At 43.9% G+C, this 17305-nt stretch overlaps 1 protein-coding gene across 3 annotated transcripts in view; it reads right to left on the bottom strand.

Moving 5' to 3' along the window:
• LOC139407058 (protein MTSS 2-like) overlaps positions 1-17305 on the bottom strand; it is a 45025-nt gene that overhangs the window by 8187 nt on the left and 19533 nt on the right. For all 3 annotated transcript variants that reach the window (XM_071150379.1, XM_071150389.1, XM_071150400.1), the window contains exons 4-9: positions 8631-8715; positions 8427-8518; positions 8243-8317; positions 5701-5858; positions 1150-1257; positions 767-997 (exon numbers count right to left, since the gene is read on the bottom strand). In XM_071150379.1, the coding sequence (XP_071006480.1) occupies positions 767-997; positions 1150-1257; positions 5701-5858; positions 8243-8317; positions 8427-8518; positions 8631-8715 (749 nt within the window). The remainder of the gene's footprint in view (positions 1-766; positions 998-1149; positions 1258-5700; positions 5859-8242; positions 8318-8426; positions 8519-8630; positions 8716-17305) is intronic.

Below are 17305 nucleotides of genomic sequence, written 5' to 3'. Positions count from 1 at the left end.
GCGGAATGACGGCTGCATGGTCCAATGATGTTTATACTTGCGTACTATTGTTTGTACAGATGAACGTGGTACCTTCAGAAGTTTGGAAATTACTCCCAAGGTACAATTTTCTTTCTGAGGTCTTGGCTTATTTCTTTTGATTTCCCCATGATGTCAAGCAAAGAGGCACTGAATTTGAAGGTAGGCCTTGAAATACATCCACAGGTACACCTCCAATTGACTCAAATGGTGTCAATTAGCCTATCAGAAGCTTCTAAAGCCATGATATCATTTTCTGGAATTTTCCAAGCTGTTTAAAGGCACAGTCAACTTAGTGTATGTAAACTTCTGACCCACTGGAATTGTAATACAGTGAATTATAAGTGAAATAATCTTTCTGTAAACAATTGTTGGAAATATTACTTGTGTCATGCACAAAGTAGATGTCCTAACCGATTTCTTAAAAAACTATAGTTTGTTAACAAGAAATTTGTGGAGTGGTTGAAAAACAAGTTTTAATGACTCCAGCCTAAGTATGTAAACTTCCGACTTCAACTGTAAGTATTTAGGAAATTATTTGAAAATAAATACTAAGAAATAGAAGTATTAGACTCGGGACATATTATTTGAATACTGAAATATACAGAACATAATTATTTAAATAACAAATAATCAAATTTCAACCCAGGTCTGTGCATTATCATACTCCAAAGGTTTGATAATCAAGAACGTGACAAGAGAACCTGGAGTGGAGCCTAGAGACTGACTGACTCCGAGGAGTGTCTACCTGGCTGGTGATGTCAGAGGGCATGGGCGAGGGGGGCTTGGAGTGGGTGTTGGCATCCTGAGAGATGAACCCTGAATCATGGGACGAGACACTACTGAGACGATGGGCACCGACAGTTGGCATCTGGAGGATACTGCACATACTGCTCTTCCTGGAGGCAGCACTGCTGGGAGAGGAGGGAGGGGTCTGGTAGGACCAACTGTAGTCTGAACCCTTCAGGTCCCCGATCACCTGGCGAGAGAGAGGAGAGAGTTTACGCAAGCAATACCTACACTAAGTGCATTCACTGTTTGACATGTGCTACTGGTTAAGCATGTTTGCTTGCAAGACTGATTTCTTGCGTAAGGAAAGTCTTGTTCTTTTGTGTATATGTTGGAGATTACCTGCTCACTAGCCGGGGGCAGTTTGTGTGGGTCTTCAGTGAGCACAGTGAGGTCATCAACAATGGCCTGCAGGTGAGTGATCTCTCCCAGCATGGCTATCTCTCCATTCTGAAGAGGAGCAACAACAAGACCTTTCGCTCAGCAACACACAAAGACATAACATGTGCATTATTTAAGACTAACTGAAATAACTGAAAGACTAAATGAAAAAAAACTTTAACATGAAAGTTAAGACCACCAAACAACTCCACTGTGGACAGAATGCAGTTGCAGTACTGCAGAATGCAGTATGGTCTGTAAATCTTTTCCATATAATGGTTAAGATTTGGGTAGGATAATCAGGTTCTACATCTGTGCCTAAAAGTACAGTCCTACATTGGGTCAGATACCCACAGTTCCCTGTGGTTGACCTGCAAAAAAATCCGGGGTGGAATGAAAACATTCTTTCAACCAGTGGTCGGCTGGCGGTTCAATACAATTATATTGCGGGTTGGAAACGTTTGAATTACATCAAGATAAAAAAAAATTGTACAAGCCCAGGAGCTTGTTGTGTTGAAATGTGTTGCGAATTCCATTATGTGAGCAGTGAGGCAGATATAGTCTAGGACTAGGCGACCATCCATGCAGCAAGAGACTGGAGCAGGGAACTGTCCATTATGTCTGTGGTGCTGAAACATTCATAATTTGTCCAGGTGCAGATCTTATGTTCCCGTCTGCCACGCGACAATAAGTTGGCAAGTCTATTTTCCCTGACTCCTAGCTCACGCGAAAATGTCTAACGTAACAGGAGAAATAAAAAGAAAGGTTATGATGGTGGAATACACCATCGTGGTATCAGGTACTGCGTAAGTGAAATCCCCAGTTTGGAATCATTGTGGACAAGGAGGACAACAACCCGATAAAAGTGCAAGCAGCAGGTATTTGTTTATGATAATTCAGTTAATTATCAGTTAATTATTACGCAATGTAAATTCATTCATTTAGACCATATGCAGGCCATTTAAGTTTAAACCTGTGTGATCGGTAAAAGTTTGAGAAGCCAATTGCCTACTAAATAAATGTATTTTTGCAGCCTGTAGCCTATTCAATTCTATGAATTGTTTATTTAAGTCTCAATTAAACTATTTGATTATCCAAACTTCAACCAAGATCTCAGCGATCACTGCCTCATTGCCTGCATCCGTAATGGGTCAGCGGTCAAACGACCTCCACTCATCACTGTCAAACGCTCCCTGAAACACCTCAGCGAGCAGGCCTTTCTAATCGACCTGGCCGGGGTATCCTGGAAGGATATTGATCTCATCCCGTCAGTAGAGGATGCCTGGGTATTTTTTATAAATGCCTTCCTAACGTTCTTAAATAAGCATGCCCCATTCAAGAAATTTAGAACCAGGAACAGATATAGCCCTTGGTTCTCCTCAGACCTGACTGCCCTTAACCAACACAAAAACATCCTATGGCGTTCTGCATTAGCATCGAACAGCCTCTGTGATATGCAGCTGTTCAGGGAAGCTAGAAACCATTATACACAGGCAGTTAGAAAAGCCAAGGCTAGCTTTTTCAAGCAGAAATTTGCTTCCTGCAACACTAACTCAAAAAAGTTCTGGGACACTGTAAAGTCCATGGAGAATAAGAACACCTCCTCCCAGCTGCCCACTGCACTGAAGATAGGAAACACTGTCACCACTGATAAATCCACCATAATTGAGAATTTTAATAAGCATTTTTCTACGGCTGGCCATGCTTTCCACCTGGCTACTCCTACCCCGGTCAACAGCACTGCACCCCCCATAGCAACTCGCCCAAGCCTTCCCCATTTATCCTTCTCCCAAATCCAGTCAGCTGATGTTCTGAAAGAGCTGCAAAATCTGGACCCCTACAAATCAGCCGGGCTAGACAATCTGGACCCTTTCTTTCTAAAAATTATCTGCCAAAATTGTTGCCACCCCTATTACTAGCCTGTTCAACCTCTCTTTCGTGTCGTCTGAGATTCCCAAAGATTGGAAAGCAGCTGCGGTCATCCCCCTCTTCAAAGAGGGGACACTCTTGACCCAAACTGCTACAGACCTATATCTATCCTACCCTGCCTTTCTAAGGTCTTCGAAAGCCAAGTCAACGAACAGATTACAGACCATTTCGAATCTCACCATACCTTCTCTGCTATGCAATCTGGTTTCAGAGCTGGTCATGGGTGCACCTCAGCCACGCTCAAGGTCCTAAACGATATCTTAACCACCATCGATAAGAAACATTACTGTGCAGCCGTATTCATTGATCTGACCAAGGCTTTCGACTCTGTCAATCACCACATCCTCATCGGCAGACTCGACAGCCTTGGTTTCTCAAATGATTGCCTCGCCTGGTTCACCAACTATTTCTCTGATAGAGTTCAGTGTGTCAAATCGGAGGGTCTGCTGTCCGGACCTCTGGCAGTCTCTATGGGGGTGCCACAGGGTTCAATTCTTGGACCGACTCTCTTCTCTGTATACATCAATGATGTCGCTCTTGCTGCTGGTGAGTGTCTGATCCACCTCTACGCAGACGACACCATTCTGTATACTTCTGGCCCTTCTTTGGACACTGTGTTAACAACCCTCCAGGCAAGCTTCAATGCCATACAACTCTCCTTCCGTGGCCTCCAATTGCTCTTAAATACAAGTAAAACTAAATGCATGCTCTTCAACCGATCGCTGCCTGCACCTGCCCGCCTGTCCAACATCACTACTCTGGACGGCTCTGACTTAGAATACGTGGACAACTACAAATACCTAGGTGTCTGATTAGACTGTAAACTCTCCTTCCAGACCCACATCAAACATCTCCAATCCAAAGTTAAATCTAGAATTGGCTTCCTATTTCGCAACAAAGCATCCTTCACTCATGCTGCCAAACATACCCTTGTAAAACTGACCATCCTACCAATCCTCGACTTCGGCGATGTCATTTACAAAATAGCCTCCAATACCCTACTCAACAAATTGGATGCAGGCTATCACAGTGCAATCCGTTTTGTCACCAAAGCCCCATATACTACCCACCATTGCGACCTGTACACTCTCGTTGGCTGGCCCTCGCTTCATACTCGTCGCCATACCCACTGGCTCCATGTCATCTACTAGACCCTGCTAGGTAAAGTCCCCCCTTATCTCAGCTCGCTGGTCACCATAGCATCTCCCACCTGTAGCACACGCTCCAGCAGGTATATCTCTCTAGTCACACCCAAAACCAATTCTTTCTTTGGCCGCGTCTCCTTCCAGTTCTCTGCTGCCAATGACTGGAACGAACTACAAAAATCTCTGGAACTGGAAACACTTATCTCCCTCACTAGCTTTAAGCACCAACTGTCAGAGCAGCTCACAGATTACTGCACCTGTACATAGCCCACCTATAATTTAGCCCAAACAACTACCTCTTTCCCTACTGTATTTATTTGATTTATTTATTTTGCTCCTTTGCACCCCATTATTTTTATTTCTACTTTGCACATTCTTCCACTGCAAATCTACCATTCCAGTGTTTTACTTGCTATATTGTATTTACTTTGCCACCATGTCGTTTTTTTTGCCTTTACCTCCCTTATCTCCTCATTTGCTCACTTCGTATATAGACTTGTTTATACTGTATTATTGACTGTATGTTTGTTTTACTCCATGTGTAACTCTGTGTCGTTGTATGTGTCGAACTGCTTTGCTTTATCTTGGCCAGGTCGCAATTGTAAATGAGAACTTGTTCTCAACTTGCCTAACTGGTTAAATAAAGGTGAAATAAATAAAATAAAAAATAAACAATATTGATTGTAAAAATATTGTTTTGTTATATCAGTATAGGTTTTATTAGAAGAATGCTAATTATAGGGCTCTTTCTCAAAGCAATTTGAGGTGTCAATGTGCCGCACAGCATTGTGAAAATAAGAAGATCGGCCTATCCTTATTCATTCATGGCATGGTTTCCTTTTATCCAAATGTAGACATGCAGACAAATTAATTAATTTAGGGATGGGGAATAGTCTACTGCTCTGGAGTCATAAAAAATATTAATACATTTATGCTAATTGGCGGGTCATGAATCGGCTCTCGGAACTCTCTTTTTGGGGATAATATTGATTTGGGAATTGAATCCTTGGAATTTACCTAACATTGGAATTCAGAGGAATTCAAAGACTGACCTGGAATTTAAATTGAATTAAATGTAATTAACAGGGAGAGAGAATATAATTATAATGTAATTTGTGGAATTGACTTCAACCCTCAACTCTAGCCTAAAGCCAAGGCAACTTCTCCCGGGAGCCCACCCCGCCCTGGTATCTCAGCAATCCTCCTCTCTCACCACCATACGCTGATCTACAATCAGGCAGGTTTTTCCCACATACTGGTTAAGGTTAAGATTTAGGGAGTGTAATCTTATCCTAGATATATGCCCCAGCGCCCACCCCAGCCAACTCTATCATCATCCTCCCCTCTCACAACCACAGACTGATCTAAAGTGAGTGAGTTTTCCCTATAATAGCTAAGGATTTGGATTTGGATAGGCTGATCCTAGATCTGTGCTCACCACCACAGGCTTCAGCAGATTGATGAAGAAGCAGTAGCGCCCCCTCTCCTCTAGGAGGGCCCGGCGCACCGCCTGCTTCTCGGTCTCCCCCATCAGAAGGTAGAGGTCACTGACGTCCTGCATGGCACTGTCCAGCTGGGGACGCAGGTTACCCCGGCCTGGGGAGGAGGGGGGGGGGGGGGGTAAAGAGAGAAGAGTACATAGAGGAGGGAAGATAAAAGAGGAAGACGAGAGAAAGGGTAAGGGGCAGGGGATAGCAGAGGGAGGGGTCAATAGTGAAAGAACAGGGTACCCGGGGATGAGGGGCATTGGATAAAATGGTTAGAGGATGAGGATGAAATGAGAGAGGAGGAGGAGAAGAAAAGAGTGGTGATTAGAACCCTCTGCCAGGTTTGGGCCTGCCGGTGTACCGTAGGACAGACCACCATTGACAAACAACACTGCACTGAAATGATACGCGTCAATGAGAATGGGACGAAACTACAGCACATATCTTAAACGAGACTAGCACCAACAACTCCGCAGGTAGCCTAGTGGGTTAGAGCGTTGGGCCAGTCAGGAAAAGGATGCTGGTTTGAATACCCGAGCAGACAAGGTGAAAAATCTGTTGGTGTCCTTGAGCAAGGCACAACCCTAATTTGCTCCATGGGTGCTGTACTACTATGGCTGATGCTGTAAAACAACACATTTCACTGTACATATCTGGTGTATTTGACCAAAAAAACAGATGATATGGATGGAGATCCTGAAATGAACATGGTTTACTAGCACAGGTAAATACAACACTGATGACATATTCAGCCGCCATGTATGAGACAGCCTTATTGTTGAGGAAAACTCATTACAACTCATTATCAGTAATAAGAGGTTTATTTGAGCAATTGCAAGGAAAATCACTCTCTCAGGATGAACCTGGGGAGTATATTGTTCATTTACAAATGACACAGTCTTTATATACTTCATCTACACAAAGAGATAAATCCCCCTTCTAGGTGGAGGCAAGCTAGGAAAATAGATAAGGGGTAATTGGCTCCACTTCCGGTTCTAACCAGTTCTCACAGCCTATATGTCTAAGATAGAGGAGTGCTAGGATCTTTAAAAGCAGAGGAAATTAGATTTCCGCATTGCTTTTAGTGCCCTATAGATAATGAGATAGTAATAATTCTCTCCTCTGTTCAGTATGTAAAGAGGTTACTGAACAACTGTGGAAAATGACCAGTGACTGTGGAAAATGACCAGTGACTGTGGAAAATGACCAGTGACTAGTACCGTTCAACTCAAGAGACTGTAACAAAAAAGTTTTGTACCCAAATTATGAAACATGGTGACATGATGACCAAGAGGGGTGTGTAGAGCAGGCCGTGTTGGGGAAGCTAAAATATAGTTTACCAAGCTACTAATTAAGTTAAGCTCCACTACAGCTACCCTTAAGAGAAATATAGTTGACTTAACTAAAGTTACTTTGAAAAAGTATTTCACTACATCCAAAGTACTCAGTGATTAATCATATGTAAATCTGAAATGTCATAGACTACAAATTGCTACAAACAGATCACTCTGGACTGGAGTCAGATGTTAACAGAATGAGTTTTTAATAGGCTAAATTACACAACTTCAAGTGAGAATTTGGCAGATCTGATGACAAAAAAGAAAGGAATGTCTTGCCTACTTCTCCCATATTTCTATATAGTGCGCAGTTCCTGTAGTTAGCTACAACGCTGCATGGCAAAACTAAGTAATTATCTACTAAAAACACTAGCTTGATTTGAATTTAGGTGAACTACCACCAAGCTACTGCCAAATGTAATTCAATTACTAGTTGAACTACATATAGTTCACTACTCCCCATCACAGACGAGGGGTATGTCAATACTGATAGGACACACCAGTATCAGACAGACTACAACACTCCAGGTGAGATGGTCAGACACAATGACGTGATGATGCAGGACACACACACACACACACACACACACACACACACACAGAAACACACACACACACCGGATAATAACTATAGCATTATCATGAAATGCCTCATGCAACGTGGGGAAATGTGGGGAAAGCATAACACACATACCTAGAAGCTCTACAGCAGGGAAATAGGCCAGTGAGGAGGCAGAGGAGGAGACAGACAGGTAGCATGGGTGGAAGAGGGGAGGGGGGGGGGGGGAGAGAAAGCATAGACAGAAAGCCCAATATTAGAGTTGGCACAGTCATCGTTAGACGCATTGAAATAGATCAAAGTTGTACACATAAACCTCTTCTTTTTTACCTCCAAACTCTCCAAACCTTTTGGATGATAGCCTTCATTTCTGATTTATCCCTCATTGGAAACCCATGACAATGTATTTCTCATTCAGGACACTAGGTTGTGGCATTTCCCAGTTATGTGCTGGTAACTAGCCTACAGCAGTACAACACATTTTCTATCTAGTCTACATCCTGTTTTGGACAGAGTTTTTAACAGTAGCCAATCAGTAACCAGTCGTTTTTAGCAGTAGCCAATCAGATCATGTCACAGGGTGCGGTTCAATGTTACCTTTCCTGGCCTTCTTCTGGAGCTTCATGGTGTCTGAGGACTTCCTCTTGATCTCCTGGCGAGAACGCTTGTATTCTGATGAAGAGAGAAGGAGCGGTCAACCTGGATTTAAGCGTCATTTGTTGATTGATTTGATCAATCAATCAAATTCAATATATATAGCCCTTTTAACATAAACCCTCACCTTTGGCGTGGTCTTTGTCCAGCAGGTTAGCTGTCTTCTTCCATTCCTCTATCCTGTCCTGGAGAGGAGTGACTAGGCCTTCCATAAGAGCACTGGGGAGGAGAGGAAAGAAGAGGGAGGGTAAGGACAGGACTTGTACCCCCATTAGCAATGCACAGAGATGTAGGGAGAGGAATCAGGCAGGGTTGAAGGTGGACCACTTACTTGGTGAAGTGGCGTAGTTTAGTCTCGATGCTGCGGTGTCTCATGCACATCCTGGTCAGAGCTGAACCTATGTCCCTGGTGCCTCCTGGAGAGAGAGGGAGAGATTGGTTCTTGTAGCGTGGGTTTACACAACCACTGGGGGGCGGCATTGCATATCACAACAAGGGACACCAGTCAGCTCAGCTAGCACAGTTATTTTCTCCAAACAAAATCTCACAGGAAAATGTCAAAAGTAATCAATCCAACACAAATCTATAGGCTAAAGCCCATTCATCCTGCACATTATCTTGCATCTACTACCCTGGTCTGGACACCAACTACACCAATGAAATGTAATTGCATTCAGTGATTTACCCACCCCACCCCACAGCCCAGGAAATCACAGCTTGTCTGAGTTGCTGTATTACTTCTCCTCTCTAGTCAAGCGTAATTAAAATGGGGTGTTAAGCCTTAAAGCCCAGGCTGGCCCCAAGCTACATGCTCCGCCGGCTACAGGCCCGCATCCAGGGCTCATTCTTAGGGGACCGCAGAAATATCGGCCAGGATTGATCCTACTCTAATCCACTGGGCCAACGCGGCGTAAACGGGGAATGGTCGGGAGGGTGTCATACCAACACACACATTCGCAGGCAGACACACACATGTGCATGAGCGCACGCATGCACTCGCACGCGTGTGTGTTAGTCCGTGTGTGTAGACAGGTGGTGTGATTTACATACCCCCTCTTCCCAACTCTATCCTGAAGGAAAAAGGTGGGTACCCTGTAAGGGGATATCCCTCTATTCTTCCATGGCCTGCTCTGCCTTTCCTGTTCTCTGGGTTTCCTAAACACCATTCTTACAGGGGTGTGAGGAAAGACAGGCTTGAACCTGTCTGTCCACGAGTAAGGCTCAATCTACCAAGCCTGGGCCTGCACACAGTTAAGCTCTTTCCACACTATTGTGCCAACCCGAACTGTGCTGGCTTCAGCAACTATGGTGGATGTGTAGCCAGGCCAGTGCAGGATAGCTCAGCTCAGTGGAGTGAAAAAGATATTAGAGGGAGAAGAGAGAGAGAAAGCTGCTGATCTAACTGGATCAAATCAAACATTGTTTGTAGAATACTGAAGATTAGGGTTGTTATGATTGACCGATATGCATCGGTCCCTGGTTCAAATGTTTAAGATATGAGCGCATCGACCCCAAACTCGATTCAAATGTAGCATCCACCGGTCAGGCAATAGATTCAAACGTTACAAGTTCTTTTTTTCTCAAATGACTTTCTTTCTACCTTCTGAGAATACCTCATCTTGTGTGACAATTGCGTCCTGCGGGTAGCCTAGTGGTTATAGCGTTGGACTAGTAACCGAAAGGGTTCTAGATCGATTCCCCGAGCTGACAAGGTAAAAAGTCTGTCGTTCTGGCCCTGAACAAGGAAGGCCGTCATTGTAAATAAGAATTTGTCCTTAACTGACTTGCCTAGTTAAATAAAGGTAAAAAAAAAAAAATATATATATATATACAAGTCATTTTTCATGCCGAACGGCACATCTGCTGGTCACCTTCAGCATTCAAATGTTTGTCAAATGGATTGCGCAATATTACATTTTATGTTAAACAATGTCATTTGCTAGGCTATTTTTATCAAATGTGCTGTTTAATAAAAGTAGCCTAAGCTACCACCGGAGACACCACTCTCATCTGTCTATAGGTAGGCTACGTGCTGATCAGGGATTAGGTTTTCATTTGATTGTTCGGGTTCACCATCAGCAATCGTTTTGGTAGTTTTGCTTGAAACAATCAGTATGGTCAGCTATAGATATTCAGGGTAAAGTTGCTAATTTCATAATGAGGACAGCAATCGTTTTTGCTACCCACACTGCATGGTTGAAGCAGAGAAGAAGAGAAGCTCAACTCTGTCAAAATGTTCAAGCGTTCTAAAGCATTTGATTAGGAGACGGGGGTGAAATCCAAATTTTGTAACACTTTTTGGTCGATGTACAGATGTTTTGTGAATGCTTAAATAGTGGTGTGAATACAATTATGTACATTGATGTTTTGCTGTGTCGTAGCACATTTTTAAGATGCATATGGATACATTACTAGATCTACCACTTTTAATCTGCAAAATTAACTAATTCATCTGCGGGTGATGTTTTTTTTTTTTTAGATCAAAAGTGGGGAGGAAGAAAAAGAAAACAATGCCCCCCCAAACTGACAGTGGGGTGGTAGATGCCCAGCTTCCCTTATGGTTTAGCTCCGGGGACTACATTCACACAGTCAGCTCAGACAGATCTGGCTCAGAGACCCAGTCCATCGAATAGTATCGCATCGAACCGGAACGCATTGATTCAATCTCTAATCGAAGCGAATCGTTTCAAACTGAAACTTATCGATCCTGTATCATATCGGAGCCAATGTATCTACAGTGGGGCAAAAAAGTATTTAGTCAGCCCCCAATTGTGCAAGTTCTCCCACTTAAAAAGATGAGAGAGGCCTGTAATTTTCATCATAGGGTACACTTCAACTATGACAGACAAAATGAGAAAACAAATTCCAGAAAATCACATTGTAGGATTTTTAATGAATTTATTTGCAAATTATGGTGGAAAATAAGTATTTGGTCAATAACAAAAGTTCATCTCAATACTTTGTTATATACCCTTTGTTGGCAATGACAGAGGTCAAATGTTTTCTGTAAGTCTTCACAAGGTTTTCACACACTGTTGCTGGTATTTTGGCCCATTCCTCCATGCAGATCTCCTCTAGAGCAGTGATGTTTTGGGGCTGTTGCTGGGCAACACGGACTTTCAACTCCCTCCAAAGATTTTCTATGGGGTTGAGATCTGGAGACTGGCTAGGCCTACTCCAGGACCTTGAAATGCTTCTTACGAAGCCACTCCTTCGTTGCCCGGGCGGTGTGTTTGGGATCATTGTCATGCTGAAAGACCCAGCCACGTTTAATCTTCAATGCCCTTGCTGATGGAAGGAGGTTTTCACTCAAAATCTCACGATACATGGCCCCATTCATTCTTTCCTTTACACGGATCAGTCGTCCTGGTCCCATTGCAGAAAAACAGCCCCAAAGCATGATGTTTCCACCCCCATACTTCACAGTAGGTATGGTGTTCTTTGGATGCAACTCAGCATTCTTTGTCCTCCAAACACGACGAGTTGAGTTTTTACCAAAAAGTTATATTTTGGTTTCATCTGACCATATGACATTCTCCCAATCTTCTTCTGGATCATCCAAATGCTCTCTAGCAAACTTCAGACGGGCCTGGACATGTACTGGCTTAAGCAGGGGGACACGTCTGGCACTGCAGGATTTGAGTCCCTGGCGACGTAGTGTGTTACTGATGGTAGGCTTTGTTACTTTGGTCCCAGCTCTCTGCAGGTCATTCACTAGGTCCCCCCCGTGTGGTTCTGGGATTGTTGCGCACCGTTCTTGTGATCATTTTGTGATCATTTTGAGATCTTGCGTGGAGCCCCAGATCGAGGGAGATTATCAGTGGTCTTGTATGTCTTCCATTTCCTAATAATTGCTCCCACAGTTGATTTCTTCAAACCAAACTGCTTACCTATTGCAGATTCAGTCTTCCCAGCCTGGTGCAGGTCTACAATTTTGTTTCTGGTGTCCTTTGACAGCTCTTTGGTCTTGGCCATAGTAGAGTTTGGAGTGTGACTGTTTGAGGTTGTGGACAGGTGTCTTTTATACTGATAACAAGTTCAAACAGGTGCCATTAATACAGGTAACGAGTGGAGGACAGAGGAGCCTCTTAAAGAAGAAGTTACAGGTCTGTGAGAGCCAGAAATCTTGCTTGTTTGTAGGTACACCAAATACTTATTTTCCACCATAATTTGCAAATAAATTCATTAAAAATCCTACAATGTGATTTTCTGGATTTTTTTTCTCATTTTGTCTGTCATAGTTAAAGTGTACCTATGATGAAAATTACAGGCCTCTCATCTTTTTAAGTGGGAAAACTTGCACAATTGGTGGCTGACTAAATACTTTTTTGCCCCACTGTAGATATGTATCGAATCATCTTGAAGGGAAAATATGCACTTCCCTACTGAAGATGGATGCATACAATGAAGAGTAATCTATTTCATTTATATACCTAGAGACTAAACTAATTCCCTGGTGAAATTCATCATAAGACAAAGCACCTTTCACAACACATACAGTAGCTAGTATTCCCTTCATTGGCTTCAATGCTCTGTGGATTATGTCAAAAGCATTCCACCTCACATAACTCCATCTCCCAGAGGCATCAGGGGCTTCCCGCCAGATGCTGGACGGATTTGGGGGATGGATGCATCCACTGACAACCATGTGTGGATGGGATGATGTGTGGTGGAAGTTTAGTCATGTTGTCATACAGCTTTATTTCCTTTCCAAGTGACTGAAATGTGTACAGGTAAGAGGTCATAGGTTACCCAGCTGAATCCCACCCACTAACGCAGGAAGTGACATAGGGAACAGAGACCATGGGAAGATCTCTCGCATCCTCTCTCTCCTCATCTCTTTCTCAAAACCCATTGAATGAGAAAGCCAGAGGTCCCTCCCCTCTGACCTCCTCCAAAGGGTTTTGAGAAGGGGTCGAGGAGAGAGGATCAATGTTCCCTCTCCTTTTTTGCGTCACAGAGAAAATTTCAGGTCTGACGAGTGCAAACTTGAATGTTGTGAAAGTTCTGTGCAACTCCGGGGGCGTTTATTGTAAACATTGAGGCTGTGCCCGCTTTAATTTCAGTGGTCAAGTAGGCTACTGTGGCTATTGGACCATAGTGTAGGCCTATCAGTGTGGTCTAACATCAAAAACAATGAGAGAAAATGCATCCCATTACATTTTAACATGGAAATAGCTGTTCTATCGTTCAGCCTACAGTAGCAGCCAATGTGTAGTCTTCAATGTTTGCCTACATTCCAGACTTTTGAAAAAAAACATGCAGGGCTTGACATTAACCTGTTGATCCACTTGTCCTTCAGACAAGACGGTGACTGGAAATGTTGTGTTGTTTGATGCAACAAACCACTTTACAAAATATAATGCATTATTATTCCCATACCATTATTACAGAGAGTTAGACAAATTATACTACCCTCTGCCTATCTACCTCCCCACTGTCAGCAATCACTCCCCCATTGCTGACTACAAATGATCTTTAACTGGGCGAATAACCTAATAACTCACTAACTAGCAAAGGATATAAACAAATGTGCGCACGTGGCTACGTGCAGCTTTCGCTTTGATTTCAAAACAAGCGCATCTACTCATGACCGCTCATGCTGTAAACACTGTCCAGGTCAAAGTGAATGGCACAGTGAATGGCACAGCATATATGGCAATGGTCTATTTCTATATCATACAGGCCTACTGCAGCTCTGATTGGTTATGCCGCACAGGTCTGTGTAGAGTACGGGCCTGTGTCTTGCCAGTCAATGCAATTGAATCCTACTCTGATGAGTTCTGCCTACAACAAAATCTCTTGCATAGTTCATTTAGCACACTAAGTCTTTCATAGTTTGTTTTGTTACGATATGTTACATTGAAAGTGGCTAATATTACATTGATTCGATCACAATTCCCACAGTAAAGGGAACCGTTGAAAGTGTTATCTAACGGGGGAAACTCTAGAAAGTTGAGTGAAGTTCAATCTCGTGCTTCTCTGCGGGGGCTGATATTTCTTCTGCGCGGCAGTCCCAGGGGAGCTGCACGCCCGCGCACAACCACAGCTTAGAGGGAACATTGGAAAGGACACGAGGAGTATGCAATTGAGATTCTCCCCATGTGGAGCCCTTAACCCCCCTTCCGCCTTTCTTTCCCGGGAAAGAAGTCCTCTGTCACCCACAGTGTGTTTGTGATGTGATTTGTAACACAACGGTCCTTTCTCTCTGTATGATATTAATTTTGCATGCATAAAAATGTCACTGAAACTATAGAGACTCCTCTCCACTCAGTCTCTTCTCTTCACAACTCCTGATCAATTGAATAGGTAATTGAAGGCCAAACCAATGTGAATTTGCTTGTATAACATATATACATAGACATATACAAAATGCACTCACAGAATTACACATGGAAACTCTCTCTCTCTCTCTCTCTCTCTCTCTCTCTCTCCTCTCTCTCTCTCTCTCTCTCTCCTGAGTGTTCCTCTTTCCACTACAGGAGGCGTCCACAGCTGCAGATTAACTCTAAAGGGGCTGGCTTGGCAGGAAGAGGGAAGAAGAGGAGGATGGAGGGGAGTAATGGGCCTTTTATCTCTATAACAGACCTTCCCAATGTCACAGTCAGCCAGCCTCCCTCCACACACACACACTACCCCCATATCCTTTCCACCTTGCCCCCATTCCCATCCACACCTGCCAGGTTTCCCCTTACTTCCCCTCCGAAGGATTGGCTGAAAGTGACATCCTGGAGACGTCCTGACCAGCAGGCTTTCTACATCCAAGAGCCCTGGCCTCTGAACCTGACCTGACACGCTCCACAGCCTGGAGTCCCACAGCCCACACCACAGGCCTGGCTGGAGCAGATACTGGGATAGCCTCAAACTCTCCATTCAATATAGCCTGTCTGACTGGGATAGCCTCAAACGCTCCATTCACTATAGCCTGCTGGACTGGGATAGCTTCAAACGCTCCATTCACTGTAGCCTATCTGACTGGGATAGCCTCAAACGCTCCATTCACTGTAGCCTATCTGACGGGGATAGCCTCCAACACTCCATTCACTGTAGCCTATCTGACAGGGATAGCCTCCAACACTCCATTCGCTCACTGGAATCCAGAGGGATCCATCTAGTACATACGGATGCACGCATATCCACATTGACAGTAGTTGCCTTGATGCATGTTCTCAACAAGTGTGAAGCTGTGAATTATAACATAAGAATAATAACAGATGGGCAGGGCAATGGAGCCATATTATATTCATTCAGGCTGAGGTAAATGTCCCACAATGTTATTGTAGATATATATATGACTACATATGGTACACAGTCATAAGTCAGAGGTGGATGACTGTATGTGCCAGATACTGACACTTCCCAGGTAGCTACATAGATCTATACGACCAAGTCTGCTCATGGTTAAAGTTGTTGTGTACAGTATTTTTGAGCAGACCAGGCCCATTGACTGGTGAGTGGTTCCAGACCTCTGGTCCTGATTATCCCCATTCTCCAGTGATCCTCGGGGGAGGAATTTAACAAGCTGGCTTTATAGAGGCCGCACTGGTCCCGCCATCCGCCCGTCAGTAGCTCCAGGACTAGAGCCTGGGGCCTCCCTCCCTGATGCCTTCAACATGGTGTGTGTGGGGGGTGGGGGTGGGGTGGAGTCTGAATGGATTTAGCTTCCCATTGGAACACCTTCAAACTGTTCTACCTGCCAAAGATGCTAAAACTAGGTTGGAAGCTAGTTAAAACAGCTTGAGTGTTTTTGAGAGTGCTGACTGTGCTATGTCCTTCCTGTGTCAAACATCAATATGTTTATAGAGGCTGGTGCGAGGTCGCTAAAGAACAGAACATCCTCACTTTTATGTTTCCAGGAATGTCACGAAATGGGAATCTTATCCAGCTGGTTAGCTAGAGAAATCTCTTAGTCCTAAGGATAACAGTTAACCAAACTCCAAAGGATTACATCATACACCTCACGTTGGCACCATAGCCATGCAGTGACGCTGACGCTGATCAGCCTGATCTTAACACAAGCTCTTCCCTTCACCCTCTCTCACCCCTTTTAAGAGGTTCAGAGAGCAAGCCGGTGGAGGCGGTGGAGGCCAATGATAGATGAACGAAGAGGGGGATGGAGAAGAAGAGAGGATGAAAAAGGGGATAAGACTTAGGTGGGGCTGATGAGTGAGGGGATAAGTGGACAACGGAACTGGTTGACCACTGCAGGTGCAGCCGTTGAAGCTAGGTTTTTGTGTGTGTGTGCGAGCGTCTGTCTGTCTGTCTGTCTGTCTGTCTGTCTGTCTGTCTGTCATTCTGTCTGTGTGAGACTCAGGCCTCCTTATGACCCAGAAGATACAGTATTTCTCCCTTTCCCTTTTAAGGGGTCTCCAATGGAATCTCCAATGGGTCCTTGCTAAACCATCTGGGAAACACTGTCTTAGCTCCATGGAAAACTCCACTTTTCCTCAACCTACCTCGTTGCATGATCCCAACCGTATCTTTATTCTGTCACTCACTCCCTTCCCACATCGCCTTAGTTTGCATTCCTTCATCTCAGTCCCTCTTCCTCTCTCCTTCTGTTTTCCCCTCCTCGTATCCCTTGCTCCCCTCCACCCGGGTCCTTACAGGATATAGCTGAACACAGTGTTCTCCTCAACTCTAATGTTTGTCTTCTTAGCTTGGTATTTGCCTGCAGAGTGTTCCTTACACAGAGCCAAGAGAGACTTGTTTTTCTCTCTTTCTCTCGTATTATTCTCTCCTTCCCTCCATTCCTCAAGATTCAAGGAATTTTGCTCATTTTTACGAGCAGGGGTGAAGGAAGCAAAGTGAAGCCCGTATGTCTGATAGTTTAGTTCATTTTATTTTATGAGCAGAATGGGGTGAAGGACGTTAACCTTTTACTGCAGTGGGCAAAATCATGGTCACACAGAGTGTTTCTTGGTAGTCTTAAACAAATCTACTTTGAAACAGAAGTATCCACCTCACACATATGGTTATGGGCTTAAAAAAAAGAAGACACCTGTA

The sequence above is a fragment of the Oncorhynchus clarkii genome, chromosome 1 (genome assembly GCF_045791955.1).
Source record: "Oncorhynchus clarkii lewisi isolate Uvic-CL-2024 chromosome 1, UVic_Ocla_1.0, whole genome shotgun sequence".
Taxonomy (NCBI): Eukaryota; Metazoa; Chordata; class Actinopteri; order Salmoniformes; family Salmonidae; genus Oncorhynchus; species Oncorhynchus clarkii.
This window is presented reverse-complemented; position numbering and strand designations above follow the sequence as displayed.